General features: G+C 35.4%; 1 protein-coding gene across 1 annotated transcript; it reads left to right on the top strand.

The window, feature by feature from the left end:
• The first annotated feature begins 6,616 nt into the window (after positions 1 to 6,616).
• On the top strand, positions 6,617 to 11,331 carry ALG10 (ALG10 alpha-1,2-glucosyltransferase). The gene is made up of 3 exons (XM_082420912.1): positions 6,617 to 6,983; positions 8,175 to 8,372; positions 10,053 to 11,331. The coding sequence occupies exons 1-3, from the start codon at positions 6,684 to 6,686 to the stop codon at positions 11,106 to 11,108; spliced, it is 1,554 nt and encodes a 517-aa protein (XP_082277038.1). The 5' UTR covers positions 6,617 to 6,683; the 3' UTR covers positions 11,109 to 11,331.
• Positions 11,332 to 17,027: the final 5,696 nt, after the last annotated feature.

Genomic DNA, 17,027 nt, shown 5'->3' with positions numbered 1-17,027 from the left:
AGACTTTGAAAAACCACTTCTGTATTGAAATAGGCTTACCTCAAATATGTTTGCACAGATGCATTATCAGTCATCAAAACTTGGCAGTTACAGAAACTAAAATTTTGAGACAGTAATAAACAATGTAGTATTTCATTTTAATGTATTAAATAATTATAAATCCTTTAATATAGTTTGTTTTCTCATTCAGGAAAGCAATACAAAACAAAACAAGAACAACAACAACAAAAAAAAACCACAAAAAACCCTGAAAGCAGAACTGGGACCACAGAACAGGAACTACCCCTACCTACAATACCTCTGCTTTTCCTAGTAAAAATGAATTAAATGAGCATTTCCGTATTTAAATTTTCTTAATGAAATTTCAGATTTTTCTGTTCTCACTAAATTAATATTATGCAAATAATTGAGGAATAATAAATTGAACATATGCCAAACTACCAATTGGTGCAGGGCATCAAATTGTCAGCATAAGGGTGACCTCATGTCTTTCTCTCGCTCTAATCTAAAACCAATAAGCAAACTGAAACCCTCTTCAATATTTCACATTAAGTTGGATGAGCATCTCTTCAGTAACAACAATTGTATCATAAATCTCAGTCCAAACTCTGAAATTTTAAAATTAGTAAGATCATATTATTGTGTTTATTAAAAGTTTAATACTATAAATTAAGTGAATGTCTTACTTTCTAACTTTTCACTTTGGTTGATTTAATGGTACTGCAATTTTATTGATATAATAGCCCAATTCATTTAATAATTAATTTATGATGACCCTAAATTATATATAGTTTATGGGCAAAGGCCTTTGTGAAATTTCTTTTCCTTGGAATGTTTCTCATTTAACTGGCATCAAAATCTGTAGGACAATTGTTCCAGCTACTCACTTTTTCACAAGAGACAGTTCCCCTTCACATAGAGATTTTTAAAAAATAAAAACTAGATGTTTCTGAGTATGAATATATATGATAGAAAAATATTAAATTGTAAATATTTAAATTTCTTCACTCCAACTGCTGAGGAGTAAGGAGTCTCTATGTTGCTTGGCAATGAGCATTGTGTTTTTCGTAGGGGGAATCCTGGACGTGAAGAATTGGAGAGGCCAAAATTTTCTCCATGAGAAAAAAAAGATGAAAAAATACAAAGAAAAAATCCTAGAGAGGGGATGATGCAGTATGGGTGGACAGAAAAGCAAGGACAATGTAGAGGAGAGGACTGCAGTGTTCTCAAACTTTAATGTACATCAAGTTCACCTGGGAATTTAAGAGAATCATAAATCGATTATTAAATTAATATTAAAACACAGATTGCCTGGCTCCACTCCCCAGAGCTTCTGTTTAAGTAATTCTAAGACAAGGCTTAATAATTTGCACTTCTAACAGGTTCCCAGGTGATGCTATGCTGCTGGCCCAGAGACCACACTTTAAGAACCAGTATTATAAGGAATATTTAGGAAGTTTTGCTTTGGGTTGTGTGGTATAACTTTCCAGAAGATGACTCAACCCTGTTTGTCTGAGACTAGAGGATTTCCCATAACTTGCAAAGCTAAAACTAGGAAGTCTCCAGCAAGCCAGGAAGATTGGTCACCTTACAACTTATCTCCAAGATATTTTCAGTAAAGAGCTAAAATATTGGCTAAAGCTTTAGTATCAAAATTTTGTGTGTGTTTTCTTTTTAATTAATTGATGAATTAATTGATGAATTTTAAACATTTTTTTAAATTGGAATGTTGAGATTAACCTCAAGGATACTTGCATTTTGGAAGTTATCGTCTATGATTTTGGCCCAAGGTACAGCTATAGCTAGAACAAATTGGCACCAAAAAGTGAGTAAACCATCACTGTGACTATCAAGTGGTCAGTATTTTAGTTCAGTAGAAAGTGGAAAAGTACTATCCTTCTCAATAAGAAGAAGGATAGTACTGGGAATATCACTTCAAAGTGATAGTACTTACACAAATTTCTCAGTAATCAGAATTACAACATTTGGGGAAACTCACTGTTAGGGAATTTTTATGGCAGTAATAAATGCAAAATCTTAATAGCTTAAACCAATAAAGATTTATTTCTTGTACACACTACCTATCCTTAGAACTCCAAAAGAAATTGCCCATTTTGCCATAACTTGTTATATCATAATTCAAGACAAAGACAAAATAAAAAGTTTAATTGAGGATCTATGATGATAGGACCACACATTCTAATGATGACTCTTTTTCACAAAATAAAGACTTATGGAAAATGGAGAACATAAGGTGAATATTAATGGTGATCAGTTTTAAAATGTAGATCTACTAAAACATAACTTACTTCATTAAAATCCCTAGAAATGGCTATGTTAATGTCAGGTCTTGATTTAGTGGCAGACCTTGGAAAAGCATTAATAGGTTATGAGAGGGCTTCCCTGGTGACGCAGTGGTTGAGAATCTGCCTGCCAATGCAGGGGACACGGGTTCGAGCCCTGGTCTGGGAAGATCCCACATGCCGTGGAGCAACTAAGTCCGTGAGCCACAACTACTGAGCCTGTGCATCTGGAGCCTGTGCCCCGCAACAAGAGAGGCCAGGACAGTGAAAGGCCCCTGCACCGCGATGAAGAGTGGCCCCCACTTGCCGCAACTAGAGAAAGCCCTCACACAGAAATGAAGACCCAACACAGCCAAAAATAAATAAATAAATTTATTTAAAAAAAAATAGGTTATGAGAGATGTCATAATCCCAAAGTAGACAAGTGACAACAACGTCATCAATTTGCAGACAGTAAAAGTAATTCACCAACAAACTAGTGGAGTATTCTATGAAGACTTCTATTGGGCCTTTAGTGTTTCTTAGCATTCTTAAGTAATATGTTTTTCACTGATGATTATTATGTGAAAATTACTATTTAGTGGTGTGAGATAGTACCCTGGAATCTAGTTTTTCACAAAGTTCCTTAGCAGATTTTGATGCAATTAGTCTTCACCATGGAAATTTTTAAAAAAATGAAACCTGTATTTTTGACTTGGTGAATGGAAACACAAAGGAATAGAATGTGAATAAAAGGTTATTGGTAATAATGAAACATTCAGTTCAGTTTAAATTGAAGATTATTTTAAGCCATAAGTCTATGATATTATTCTATTACTTTTGGTCTGATGTTCTAATTTCATGGCTCTGCCACTAACTTCCTACATGATTTCAGGTAAACCACTTATTTTAACTTCAGCTTCTGTAAAATGAAGGCAAGTAAATTATTAATGAAACTAACACTTCTAAACCCCTTATTTCCTTAAAACTTTCCAATTATCTTAAAGGGATGTGTGAGATATGTATAGGGATCAGATATTTAATGTAAGATCTTGGTGGCAATCATTACAGAGAGAAACGCATGGCATGAATGGCTGGCCTTGTTCTACTACCTTCAAAAAATGTCCACTATTTCGAGGGAAGGTCAGTAGTCTTTCAGGTATTGACAGGGGACCAGGACACACTAGTCCAAAATGTGGCACTTTGGCATATTGAATATTTCAAGTATAAGGAATTTGAGAAATAGATGCGCAGGAAGGACTATCTGACCTTCCAATGAAGCAGATCATAAAACCTAGGAAGGACATTCTTACCTTCCCCTGAAGTAGGTCATAAAACCCTCACATGAGAGGTGATCTTCTTATACCCAGAAGAAAGAAGCATCGTTATTTCTGAAGACGAAGGTGAAACTGCAGAAATGCACCTCGGGGGACTCTGAGGAACTCCAGTTCTTTATGTCTCAGCACAGAAAGAATTCAGCAAGAGGTAAAGTGATAAATAAGAAGTGATTTATTAGAATAGGACACTTGTGAGGCTTACAAGTGGGCAGGGGAGAGGGTGCTACGACCCAAGAACTTAGTGAACTAGTTTTGTAATCAAAGGAAAAGTGAGGCGGGGGAAAAGCCCACCTCCTTTCTCATTCTTGAGTAGGCGTCACGCTTCCATCATCAGTTCCTTCTCCACGTCAGATGGGGGAGTTTTCTTGTCCCTACATGGTCAAGCCAGGACTGTCCTGGCACAATGGAAATGAACAAAAAGGCAGTAACATACACTAAAAATGGTAAATCATCTCAGGTTTCAGTATAACGTCACCCTTTCCTTATATTTTTGTTTTTAGTTTGCCCAGAGGAGCATGTACTAGGAATCATTAACTTATTGAACTCACTGGGCAGAATATAAGTCTAATGCCACCGTTGTTTCATTATTTGGGGGGCATGTCTCATATTTCTGTTGCATGGTTTTGTTGCTAAGCAAACCTGCTTTCTCGAGTGATCATTAACTTACAGGGGTATCCAATACTTTTTTCTCTACTTATGATCCCCTAGTGGGATTAACTATTTAATCACCCACTTTGTCCCTTTACTCTGTCCCTATCAAAGGGACACAGAGGAATCTGAATGAGCTGGCATTGCTGTTTCCTTCAGTTTAATACACTTACCTCATATTCTTTGCCCTATCATATCCTTCCATGATTTTCTGCTCTCCATCAAGTCTAGCACAAAAATGTTCAGGTTTAAACCATTCTTTGAGATCTTCACTTCCTTATGAAGGCTCCCATATCACATAAAACTTATATTAAATAAATTTGTATGCTTTTTTCTTCTCAATCTGTCTTTTGTTACAGATGTCCCAGTTGAGAACTTAGAAAAGTGTAAGCAGCTTTTGGCAGCAAGGAGCTCTCTGCAGGAGGCCCCTTTTGTCTTGACACTAACTATAAAGCAGGCACCCCCATGTTTTACTCATCTCTGGCCCTAGCACACCTTTCAAATCTTTTGATCACACAGTACCTTGCTAAGATGTTGGTTCTTTCCGTAGATCAAAGAAGTGGAAATGAAGAATAAGTAATTAACAGATGACCAGCTCTCTTCCCTAGCTTCCCTTTTAGTAAACTCATGAACAAACTGTGTGAACAAGATAGCATTTAAAGAAAAATCACAAGAAGTTGACAAGCCTGCACCTTAACCTGCACACAGTGGGGGATGGCGATGACTCTGACCCCCTATCTCAATGATAAAAGAGATTACTTCCTTTTTTCCCTCTAAAAATTTTAATGGCCAAGCAGAATCTTTGGAGATTCTTTTGGGGGGACACTGAGGCCACCATCTCCCCAGACTGCCACCATTCTGATTAAAAACAGCTTTCCTTTCTAGCAGCATTTCTCTCTCTCTCAAGTATTGATTTGGGGGCTGCAAGCAGCCGGACCTGAGTTCAGTAACAACAGTACAGGAAAAAGATATTTTTCTGCCCCTACAGTATGTATATCATAATTGAGAAAGTCATGGGTTCTGGAGTCAGTTACTTGTAGATCATATCAACCTCTTGAAGCCTAGATCATCTGAACATGATTTCAAATAGATTAAGTACAGCATGGACTAAATAATGAAATGGGAGAGAATAGGGAAAACAAAACTATGTATCACAGTAGGATCCTGACATGATTTTATTCCAGTGGTTTTTACATGTTCTTATCCCACCACATATTCACTTCATACCCCTCTTATTAATAAGGAAATTGCAGAGACTGAATAGAGAGGCAGTCAGTTTAATTTGAGAAAGTTGCTTAAATTGGAGAGTGTGAATTAGCTTTGACCCAGAGAAAGAGTTGAACTGAAAACCCTGAGGTTTGCAACTCTAAAAATATCCTGACTCATTTTTTATTTATTCCCACCAAAGACAACAGCGATTGAGGTTATCCAAGAGATCATTTTTCTACAAAACATTGCCTCCTAGCACAAGGTAAAATTACAAAACATAATTTATCTCCAGCATTCTTCAAATACTTTCTCTCACCTCCAGCCTCCAACCCCCAATACTGGAATTGTGTGAAGTCAACGCAAACTATAAAAGTCTTCGAATTTAAATGTCTAATATGTGAAAGCCATTCTGGGGACTACAAATATAAATGATACATAGTGCCACCCATTAAGATGCTCGTGCTTATTATTTAGTAGGAAAAACAGAACGCTGCAATAGAGACGTTAAGAACAATCAAATTTACAGGCACGGAGACGCCTTCCTTAACTAAAACACCCCAATTTCTAAAGTACTGCTTTCCCCAACTCCCGTAGAGTACTGTGATCTGCCTATTCGAATGCACTATGAGTGATGATGTAAATAAATCCTCGTTCAGAGTACCGACATTTTGAAAGAGCTCTCTTTTAATCTAAAAATGACTTAGTGAAGTTCATTCAGCAGTAAAGAGTCTCTCTGGACCTTCAAGTTTTAATCTGAAACTTCCGCAACCAACGCTCCCCCTCCCACCCTCCAATGTTGATGAAATCAAATGCCTTGGAACTGACTGTTTAGTAATTCAGATCACTTGAGAGAAAAAAATAACCTGGGCGGGGGAATGTGTAAATTTTTAGAGCTTGGGGATTGCAAACGTGGGAAAATGCTGCCACCTTCTGGTAAGAAATGGGAACCGCAGGAAAAAAGCCAACAAAGACCTTCAGGATAAGCAGCTGCTTTCATTTCAAAGCAACAAGCTGCGGAACTCCAGCGCCCTCAGATCCCCCGAGGTCTGCCCCTTCCGGCTGCTCTGACCACTCAGTGCGCCCTGCGCAACGTGATTGACAGGGCAACGGTCCGGTGCGTTACCTAAACTCCTCTCTCGGAAAACAGTGACCCGACCTTTCCGGAAGCTCAGGGTCCGCTCTTCCCAGCATCCTTTGCCTTCCGGCTATGCTCAGTTCCCTCCGGCCAGTCCCTTCTTGCGCGCCCATTTCGAGCCCGAATGTCAAGCTCGACTTTGGGGACTTGAGAATCCCGCACATATTTTCCAGGACTAGATTCTTGGCTATGCGGGCAGGAATGGCGCAGCTGGAGGGTTACTATTTCTCGGCAGCCCTGAGCTGTACCTTTTTAGTGTCCTGCCTCCTTTTCTCTGCTTTCAGCCGGGCGCTGCGAGAGCCCTACATGGACGAGATCTTCCACCTGCCGCAGGCACAGCGCTACTGTGAGGGCCATTTCTCCCTCTCGCAGGTGGGGTCCCCAACCTGTCTGCACCCTCGAACAGGCTAGAAAGGGAAGAGCTGGCCCCAGTTCTAATTTCTCCTACCTTTATCCTTAGCTCCCTCCACTCCAAACAGGAAAGGAACTGGGTAATCTTTCGTTCCTGTCTCTGAGATCTGTAAAATATTTGCTAAATGAATAAAGAGCAGATCTGTCTCCTAGCAAGAAAAGCTCTGGGAGATTAACTAATGGGGAACTGAGTTACTGCCCCTCTTTTTGGCTAATGATGAAAGCTATCCTAGTTTTTCTTTGCCAATCCCGGGATTAGAGGCATTGGACTGCTCCTAGGAAATGTTAGAAAATTTCACTTTAGCTCACCTGTCAAGCATCTCACTGTGTCTTTTGGGAGTCGGATAGGAGGGGGAGGGGGGAATCTTCAGCTACTAAGAAGTGACAAGTTACATTAACCCCATCCTTGGTGTTTTTAGCAACCTTTGTTAACTGGATAAACTGGCAACCAGTGAAGTGCCAGCATGTTTGAGTATATATTTGGCTACATAGATGTGTAGATATGGATACAAAAACAGACACATTATCCTTCTCTTCTGGTGAAGTCATTGTAGAGTAGTGGTTAGAAATATAAAGTCTATAGTTAGAGAAAGACCTGATTTTAAATCTTGGCACTGTTATTTACTAGTCATGCCGCTTGGAAATTTTCTGAGTTTCAGGTTACTCATCTGAAAATGACAGTAAAATAGTATCTACTGTAGGGCTTGTTGCAGGATTATATACAGAGGATTTAGCACAATTCATGGCTCTCTACATTGTAGTTGTCATTATGGATCCTGTGCTTTAATCTCTTTAAACATTTTTTTCTCCAAATCCATCAGAGTTCCAGCGGATGATTCCAGGCTTTTTAAAACTGGAGCATTTGCAATTCAATCAGCAAATTACAGGCCCTCCAAAGAGTATATCTTGGAAAATAGAAACTGAGTTTAAGTTGTTGTCTACTGGTTGCTTGTACCTTAACAATCACAAAGCAGGTACAGGGACAAAACATAAGATAAACTTTTCTTTAGAGGAGGCATCTGATTTGCTCATTTAACTGTGACTTAGGATAACTTCCCAAAATGCCTGATTATTGGTAAAGATGACATCTCTGTGTCAGTCCTATCAGTATTACCTCTTGGTTTTGCTTTATTGTTGACCTTTTTTTTTAAGTGGGACCCCATGATTACTACATTACCTGGCTTATACCTGCTGTCAGTTGGAGTGGTCAAACCTGCCAGTTGGATCTTTGGATGGTCAGAACACGTTGTCTGCTCCATTGGAATGCTCAGATTTGTTAATCTTCTCTTCAGTGTTGGCAACTTCTATTTACTATATTTGCTTCTCCGCAAGGTGCAACCCAGGCACAAGGTTTGTTTTCAAAATAATTTATTATATTTAAGTTTATGTACAGTCAATTCCACAATTATGGTGAATTTGTTTTATGAAATTTGGTGAAAAATGTATTTAACATTTAATATTTGTGTATCTTTTGTAAAGATAAAGCAAGTCCCCTACCCCCATTTTAGAAGATATTTGTGTTTAAATACTTGAATTACTCTTATTTATTTATAAAATCTATAAATTTTCATAAATTAAACCAGTTCAGTAAATATCTCAGTATGCTAAGCACTGAGATTACAGAGGTAAATGACACAATCTTTTTCTTATAAAACTTATATCTTCATTAGGGGAAACAGACATTACCAAGCAATTTTTTATGATTTAAGAATGCAGACCTTGGAGGTGGATTACCTGGGTTTGAATTCTATCCACTTACTAATTGTGTTACTTTGCAGGTTACCCCTTAGTGACTCCTTGTTTTCATCTGTTAAATGAGAAAAATATAGACTCTACCTCATAGGACTGTTCTGAAAAGTAGAAGAGCTTAATAAATGGAAGGTGCTTAGAATATTGCCTGGTATATAGTAAGGAATCAATAAATATTAATTATAATAGTTACTTTTAACTTAAAGGGATGATTTCAATAGTGTAAATTATGAGAGAGCAATAGCTATAAAACGCTATGAGGATACAGAGAAGGAGCAGAGGAGCACTTGTTGCACCCTGACTGGGAGGGAGAGGTGTGGGTGGCATTGGGTAAGGCTTCACAGAGAAGATGGTACCTGAGCTGAATCTTGATGACAGATAGGACTGTAGGATGGGAATGAATCCTGACGATTAACAGCATAAGCAAAAGTAGAAAGGCATTGAACAACAAGATGCAGGGAATTGCTATTTGGAATTATAAGGTTATAAAGTACAGGGACGTGAGGCTGCAGAAGACTGTAGAAGAAGGTAGGGGAGAAGTCACGAATATCTTTTTATGTCATGGAAAGCATTTTAAACTTTATCTAATAGGTGATGGACAGCCCTTAATTTTAATCAAGGTAATGGCATGGTCTGGCTTGATGATTTAGATTAACTGGATGATAGAATTCAAGGAGATAAGAATACTTTCAAATTCTGCCTGAGACTATCAGCCCAAAAGAAGATGTTTAAAACTTTAGACTAGGCCCACTATTTTCAGGAAGATCCCTGTAATTTCATCATAAAATAATAAGATCATTGTGTATGGTGGTATAAATGTTATATACATATTTATATTCTCTCTAGTGCACAGTTTTGAAGGGATATCTTTAAAAGAAATTGGTGATGATGGCTAAGTGAATGCTTATGGAAGGCACGAAGATAAGCTCACTGAAATGGAACCACCTGCACTGTGTCCCATTTGTCTCCATGTTCCCCATAGAACTGAGGTCATTGTCTTGCATGCAATAACTCCTTAACTATTTGTTGAATGATTCAAAGTATTTTAGGCTTTGACACACACATGTATTGTCTTACTGGTTTCCAAACTGCTAGGTGTAACTAAAAAGTATCAGAAAGTGCCCTTATAAATACATACTGTGTTTTTGCAAAGCCAGAAATAACATTAATGTTGAATAATTTTTTTAAATAAGACTCAGGCAGTTTTTTGTTTTTTAGTTCATTAGCTCAGCAGAAACAGCCTATTTGTTTTATTGTGAACTGTGTTTTCTCTTCTTGTAGGCTGCCTCAAGTATCCAGAGAATCTTGTCAACATTAACATTAGCAGTATTTCCCACACTCTATTTTTTTAACTTCCTTTATTATACAGAAGCAGGATCCATGTTTTTTACTCTTTTTGCCTACTTGATGTGTCTTTATGGAAATCATAAAACTTCAGCCTTGCTTGGATTTTGTGGCTTCATGTTTCGTCAAACAAATATCGTCTGGGCTATCTTCTGTGCAGGAAACGTCATTGCACAAAAGTTGACTGAAGCTTGGAAAACCGAGCTACAAAAGAAGAAAGAAGAGAGGCTTCCCTCTATTAAAGGACCATTTTCAGAATTCAGGAAAATTCTTCAGTTCCTTTTGGCTTATTCCATGTCCTTTAAGAACTTGAGTATGCTTTTCCTTTTGACTTGGCCCTACATCCTTCTAATGTTTCTGTTTTGTGCTTTTGTGGTAGTTAATGGTGGAATTGTTATTGGTGACCGGAGTAGTCATGAAGCCTGCCTACACTTTCCTCAGCTATTCTACTTTTTCTCTTTTACTCTCTTTTTTTCCTTTCCTCACCTACTGTCTCTTAAGAAAATCAGGTCTTTTCTTTGCTTAGTTTGGAAACGGAGAATTCAGTTTTTTGTGATTACTTTAGTCTCCATATTTTTAGTTTGGAAATTTACTTACGCTCATAAATACTTGCTAGCAGATAATAGACATTATACATTCTATGTGTGGAAAAGAGTTTTTCAAAGATATGAAATTGTGAAATATTTGTTAGTTCCAGTTTATATATTTGCTGGTTGGAGTATCACTGACTCATTGAAATCAAAGTCGATATTCTGGAATTTAATGTTTTTCATATGCTTATTCACCGTTATAGTACCTCAGAAACTGCTAGAATTTCGTTACTTCATTTTACCCTATGTTATTTATAGGCTTAACATACCTCTGCCACCTACATCCAGACTTGTTTGTGAGCTGGGTTGCTATGCAGTTGTGAATTTCCTAACTTTTTATATCTTTCTGAATAAGACTTTTCAGTGGCCAAATAGTCAGGACATTCAGAGGTTTATGTGGTAATATCAGAAATATCTTGAACTCTAAAAATAGACTTATTATTTAGACTATTTCCATAATGAAAACTAAGTAGAAATTTTGAAATTTCTTTTAGGCACCATGGTGATCCGCAGGTCACATCAGATTTTTTGTGCTTTAAATATCAGAAATATGTATTTTAAATATATATATATGTGAAATATGTATATATATATATATATATATATACACATATATATATGTATATATATATACATATATATGTGTGTGTGTGTGTGTATATATATATATATATATATATATATATATATATATATATATATTTATGACCCAAGGAAGTTAAATGATAAAGAAGTGAGAAAAGTTTAAGACTTGCTCCATAAGCCTGAATAATGATGGGAAAGTAAAATTATTCATAGCTATCTCATGATATTTCTTTGATACTGTTGGCCACTCAGAAAGCTTGGAAACTTTTTTGTATACAAGTTTATTTATTAATTCTCTTCAGAAAAAGTAGCAAAGTCTTTGAAAAATATTTACAAATGATTAGGTAATATTATTGATTGAAAATTTGTTTAACATTTTAGTAAATATAATTTCTATCATAGGGTAAAATAGACTCACATAGATAGCAAATGTTATAAAATAGAGGCTCTTCTGTGTTTATCTAGGAATCAAGTTGTTGATTTTTGTTAAAAATCTAGAAATGATGAAGTCCTTTCACTGTTCCTAATATGAAATAGATCATGGGCAAAGATAAATTGTGTTGATGATAATACCTTTTAAAAGGGATTTTCTTTCTGAAATACGCTACTCTATCAGTTTCCTTTGGCTGCCATAACAAATTACCACAAATTTGGTGGCTTAAAAAAAATTTCAGAATTCTGGGGGCTAGAAGCCTAAAATTAAGATGTCAGCAATGTTAGTTGCTTTTGGAGGCTGTAAAAGAGAATCCATTCCATGCTTCTCTCCTACCTTCTGCAGTCCGTGGTGTTCCTTGGTTTATAGATGTATCACTCCAGTATCTGCCTTTGTCTTCACATGACCTTCCTCTCATCCTCTTTCTCTTACAAGGACAAGGTCTTTGGATTTAGGGCCCATCCTAATCCAGGATAATTGCGTATCCAGATCTTTAACTTAATTATGTCTACAAAGACTCTTTTTCCATATAAGGTCATATTTATAGGTTCCAAGTTGACCTATCCTTTTGTGGGGCACTTTTCAACCCACCAAAGTTACCAAAGGAGATTTTACAATAAATTTCATAAAATTTGTAGGAAATAATTTTTTGCTGAGATAGTTTAAATAAAATTGCATATTTTCAGAGAGGTTAAAAACAAGTGATTTGCAGGGTCACATAATTATAAAACTAAAAGTAACTGGTATTTGATTCCATTATCCAAAAAACATTAGAATTTAAAGGAAGTTTAGAAATTATTTGATCTAGTCTTATTTTGTAGATTAGGGAACAAATGCTTGGGTAGGATTTGGGGGGATTAACTTTGGATTCTGTGTCTGCTATTTGGAGTACATTCATTGGGTTGTCATTACCTTACAGAGAAGTATTATTTGGATATGCTAACGTTGACATGTAAACTTAGAACTGTGACTAGAATTCATTTTTTAATCCAGTTTTACATTTGTAAACTCTTCAGTAACTGTATGAACTGTCTTAAGTGTTGGATTATGCTTTCTCTGGGTTTTAAATAATGAGTGGATTTGGAAGGTACTGTTCATTTGCAAATATAAAATTATGCACAGGTAAAAATACAAGTGTAGTCTTGAGTAATAAATGCAAAGTCTTTGGTTGTACACACTCTTTGGAGCCAAGCTGTACTCTGTTTAGTGCTTAGGAAGCAGATTGACTCTTTAGTTATAACAGTGACTGTAGGACAAATGTTTTTACCAAAACTTTTTTTTAATTAGACAAGAAATCTCACTCAAATAATTATTTTATAATGGAGATATGAAGTCAAAATTCTCCCCAAAATGTGCAATTTAGGAAAAACAAACTTCTTATCTGATACCATTGGTGCAAGGCTTTTGTTTTTTAGGCATATTTCTGAGACAAAAAAAAAAAACCTTTTTCTCTCTAGTCTGGCAAGAAGGAGGAAACTATTCTACTCCATGGATTAAAGGAACCAGTGTTCTAATTCATTTTTAAGTGTTGAGTCCCTGCCCTTTTAAGAGATCTTTTGGAATGCTGTGAATTAAAAGATGCTCTACAGAGCTGCTTTTAGAAACATCCTGAAGTTATATGTGTTTTGAATATTTTTCAAGAGTTACCAAATAGATACGTTTGACATTATTTTTTTTTAAATTAGACTTAACTGAATTTCTTGATTAGAAGGTAATTCTTAAAAAAAACAAAACAAAACAAGTATTGATAAGCTAGAGACCCTGTGGGGCCTTGCAGTTATTGTTATTGAAGTCTGTAAATGGGGTTATTTTAAAGAATATCACAAAAAGATTTGGTCCATAAGTTTTTTAGGCCCAGTAATACATCTTTTTGAACTTTTTCTACCTTATATGAAATTCTGTAGATACAGAGTATTATCTTTATATAGCATTAGGAAGGTTCCAATGTGTTGTGTTTCCTCACATATTATTTATATTTTCTTTTAGTGGATACATAGAAATCTTTTCTAATGCATCTATGTATGTAAATTATTTGGAAATAATGATACAGTCATTCCTCAGTTTAAGCATAGCATGTCATTTTGGCAAGAGAAATTATGTTAGCTTTCTGGTCTCTTCCTCCTTCTTCTTAAAGTTATTTCAGGAATGTGATTAGCCTGTCACAACGTACCTTAATAAAAATGGCTTAATTCAGTTTATTTCTAATAAATAAATAAGGTAGTGTATTTCTAGTTTGAATTCAACCGCCACTGGGCTTGACATTTTTTTTCTTTATAATTGTCTGACGACCAGGAAAGGAGAAGAAAAGAGATACTCAAATTTTATCTGTACCCTCTAAATAGTGGACTATTATTTTAGGCTCACTTTCAAGTAAAATATTTCTATAAAGAAATCAATTCAAGTTCATTAGGTTAGAGAGCATTTATTATTTTAAAAATAATTAGAATTTCATTAAAAAGTAAAACAAGAAAGAAGCATCATGCAAATAATATGAATAAGGTTTTTTAATGGAAATTTAAATATGACTTAGGAACCATGGACTAGAAAAAGCATAGGAGTTCTGTATTTGATTGTGGTTTTGGAATCAATAAGGCAAGTGGTTTAATCTTTGGCCCTCCCTTCAAATGAGAATAGTATTTGTCTTAAGTCAGTGCCGTCTAGCCTTATTTCAAAAAGAATTCAACCCCTGCTGTATATCCATAAAGTTCATAAATATGTCATATAATAAATATTGAGTAAATGTATGCTGAATGAAGTTTTTTTAGTATGGAGTGAAGTGAACATCCTAGAAGAAGTATGATATATAACCATAAACTACTTTCAGGAAATAAATCACATATTTGATAATGAGACATTCTAACCCTTTTGTGCCTAAGTTTCCTGACCTAGTTTTAAATTTTTTAATTTACTGTAGTGTTTAGTACTTACACACGTATTTACTTGAAAATATGTTTTGTTTTTATAATAGGATGTGATTTCAAAACTATTGCTGTTTATTTAAAATAAGAAAAATAAGTTACTATCGACCATTATAATAGCAGCAGAATTCTTGATCATTATCAAACTTTTAAGGGCAAAGAGATTTCAACCAATTATGAATAGTTCATGTTATTTTACTTATGCTGCATTTTGCTACTTTAAGGATAACTGTTATTTAGGGTACTTTTTAATGTATTTAAATGTTGATAGCAAGACAGCATTTCCAATATACTAAAACCTGTATAGCTGAGAAAATTATAAAAAATGGATAAATGGAGGATATATTTGTTAACACGTATTCCTAAATCCAACACTAAATTCTTTACTATTTGGAAATTATTTCTAGGATAAGAAATTTTGTCACCGTGAAGTAAGCCAAAATATCCTTATATTATGCTTTTAAAAAGTGAGCATTTGATGAATTTAATGTTAATTTAATTTGAACTCTGCACCATCAGACCAATAGAGATACTGTATTTTTCTGATGAGAAAAATATTACACATTGCATTGATTTTTCACTGAAACAAGTCATTTCAGTTGAACCATATATGTGTGTGTATGGCATATGCAAAATGAAGAAGAGGGAGGAAAAGTAATAGTAATAATTGCTATTATTTATTGAGCACCTATAGTGTGCTAGGCATTATACTGGCTGATTTACAAATACTGTCTTATTTGATCTTATTTATATGAGGCAGATGTTGATTTCTGTTTGACTGCTGGAGAAACTAAAAGTCAAGCACATCAGGTAACTTGCATCAGTCAACTACTTAAGAACATAGATTGGTCTGACTTCCGAGCCTGTGAGTTTTTGGCTGCTACTCTGCCTCGCCATGAAAGTTTTTCCTTAAGAGAAGTTGAATATGGAGAGAGAGGAGGTAATCTGTCCTTGCTCTGCATTAGCCAGACCATTCATGACATATTATTTTTTATATTGGATGCAGTCATTTTTAGAAATGATAGAACTGTTTAAAGGAGCATGAACAGATGATGAGTGTTTATAGTTCTGTTGAAGAGAGATAGCTAAAAGAATATATAGGATGTTTAACTTGGAAGAGCAGAGATCCCATAACTTCGTAAGATCTCATAGTTGAGGAATAATTCTTTGGAAGGATTGGACTATTCACACCTGTAAATCAAAGGCCAACAGATTTCAACTCATGAAAAACATACATTTTCTAATTGTTTAGTCTCTGCAGGGGAACGGACCCAGAAAAAAAGTAAGTTTACCTATACTCTCTGGAGCCAAGATTCTATTTATCAAGGATGCTTCAGAAGAGATTCAGATAGTAAGTAGGTAGAATAAAATGGCTTTTAAAGATACCTTACAACACTGTGATTTGAAATTCCTAAGTTTTTTATGGCTAATATTTTCTGCATTAATTGCTAAGTCATGGTGAAGTATATCTGGTGGCTTGTACGGTGACTTTGACGTTTTAAATTTCTGGAAAAAAACTACTTTTAACTCTGTTCCCTTGTTTTAGAAACAAATTCGAGATACAGACTTAGTAAGAGGTATTTTAGCTATAGTGCTGGACAGTACTGCTATTAAAATAATTTATTTTCTATTTTGTAATCCCCGTTACATTCGTGAAGAGAATGTGCTTTTATTTGAAAAGGCTTTTCGCCTTGCAAATAAGTAGGGCAAGCACCATCTGTAAGATTTTTTAATGCAGTATCCACTAGATGGTGATACTGTGCTACATTTCCAGGTGTTCTTGTACTTAAACTTATTGTCTGAGTTAACTTTTCTCTATAGTTTTAAGTTTTGGTCCACAAAGTATTTTATAGCATCCATGTCTGTTTATTAAAATATTTTTTAAAATGTTTCCTGAATTGTATGGAGCTAAGGTAAATGTTTAAAAAGTCATTTTTGTGTTTTGTACTCATATATTTGCTGATTTAACCTAATATATCTTCCCATATGACATTCTTTTCTTCATATGGCATAGTCAAGATCTCTTCCCATAAGCAGTGAATGATGGTGATGACAAATTTGAAAACTCATATACGTTGTATCAGTCACTGTTTTAAGTGCTTTACCCACATTATCTTATTTATGCCTCATAACAACTCTGTGGATCAGTACTGTTGTTAATATCCCTACTCTACACGTTAGGAAACTGAGTAGAGTTTAAGTATTTTGATCACAAAATAACTGGCTGAGCTGGGATTCAAACCTAGGCAAGCCGACTCCAGAATCCATGTTAATTACTATCAATTGGTGGGGGAATGTAGGGGACGGAAGGAAGGGCACAAAGTCTGCCTTCAAATATGTAGCATTTTAGAAAGAAATAATCATGGAGAATGTGGTTATACTCCTT

This window comes from Balaenoptera physalus (assembly GCF_965194825.1).
Source record: "Balaenoptera physalus genome assembly, chromosome: 13".
Taxonomy (NCBI): domain Eukaryota; kingdom Metazoa; phylum Chordata; class Mammalia; order Artiodactyla; family Balaenopteridae; genus Balaenoptera; species Balaenoptera physalus.
This window is presented reverse-complemented; position numbering and strand designations above follow the sequence as displayed.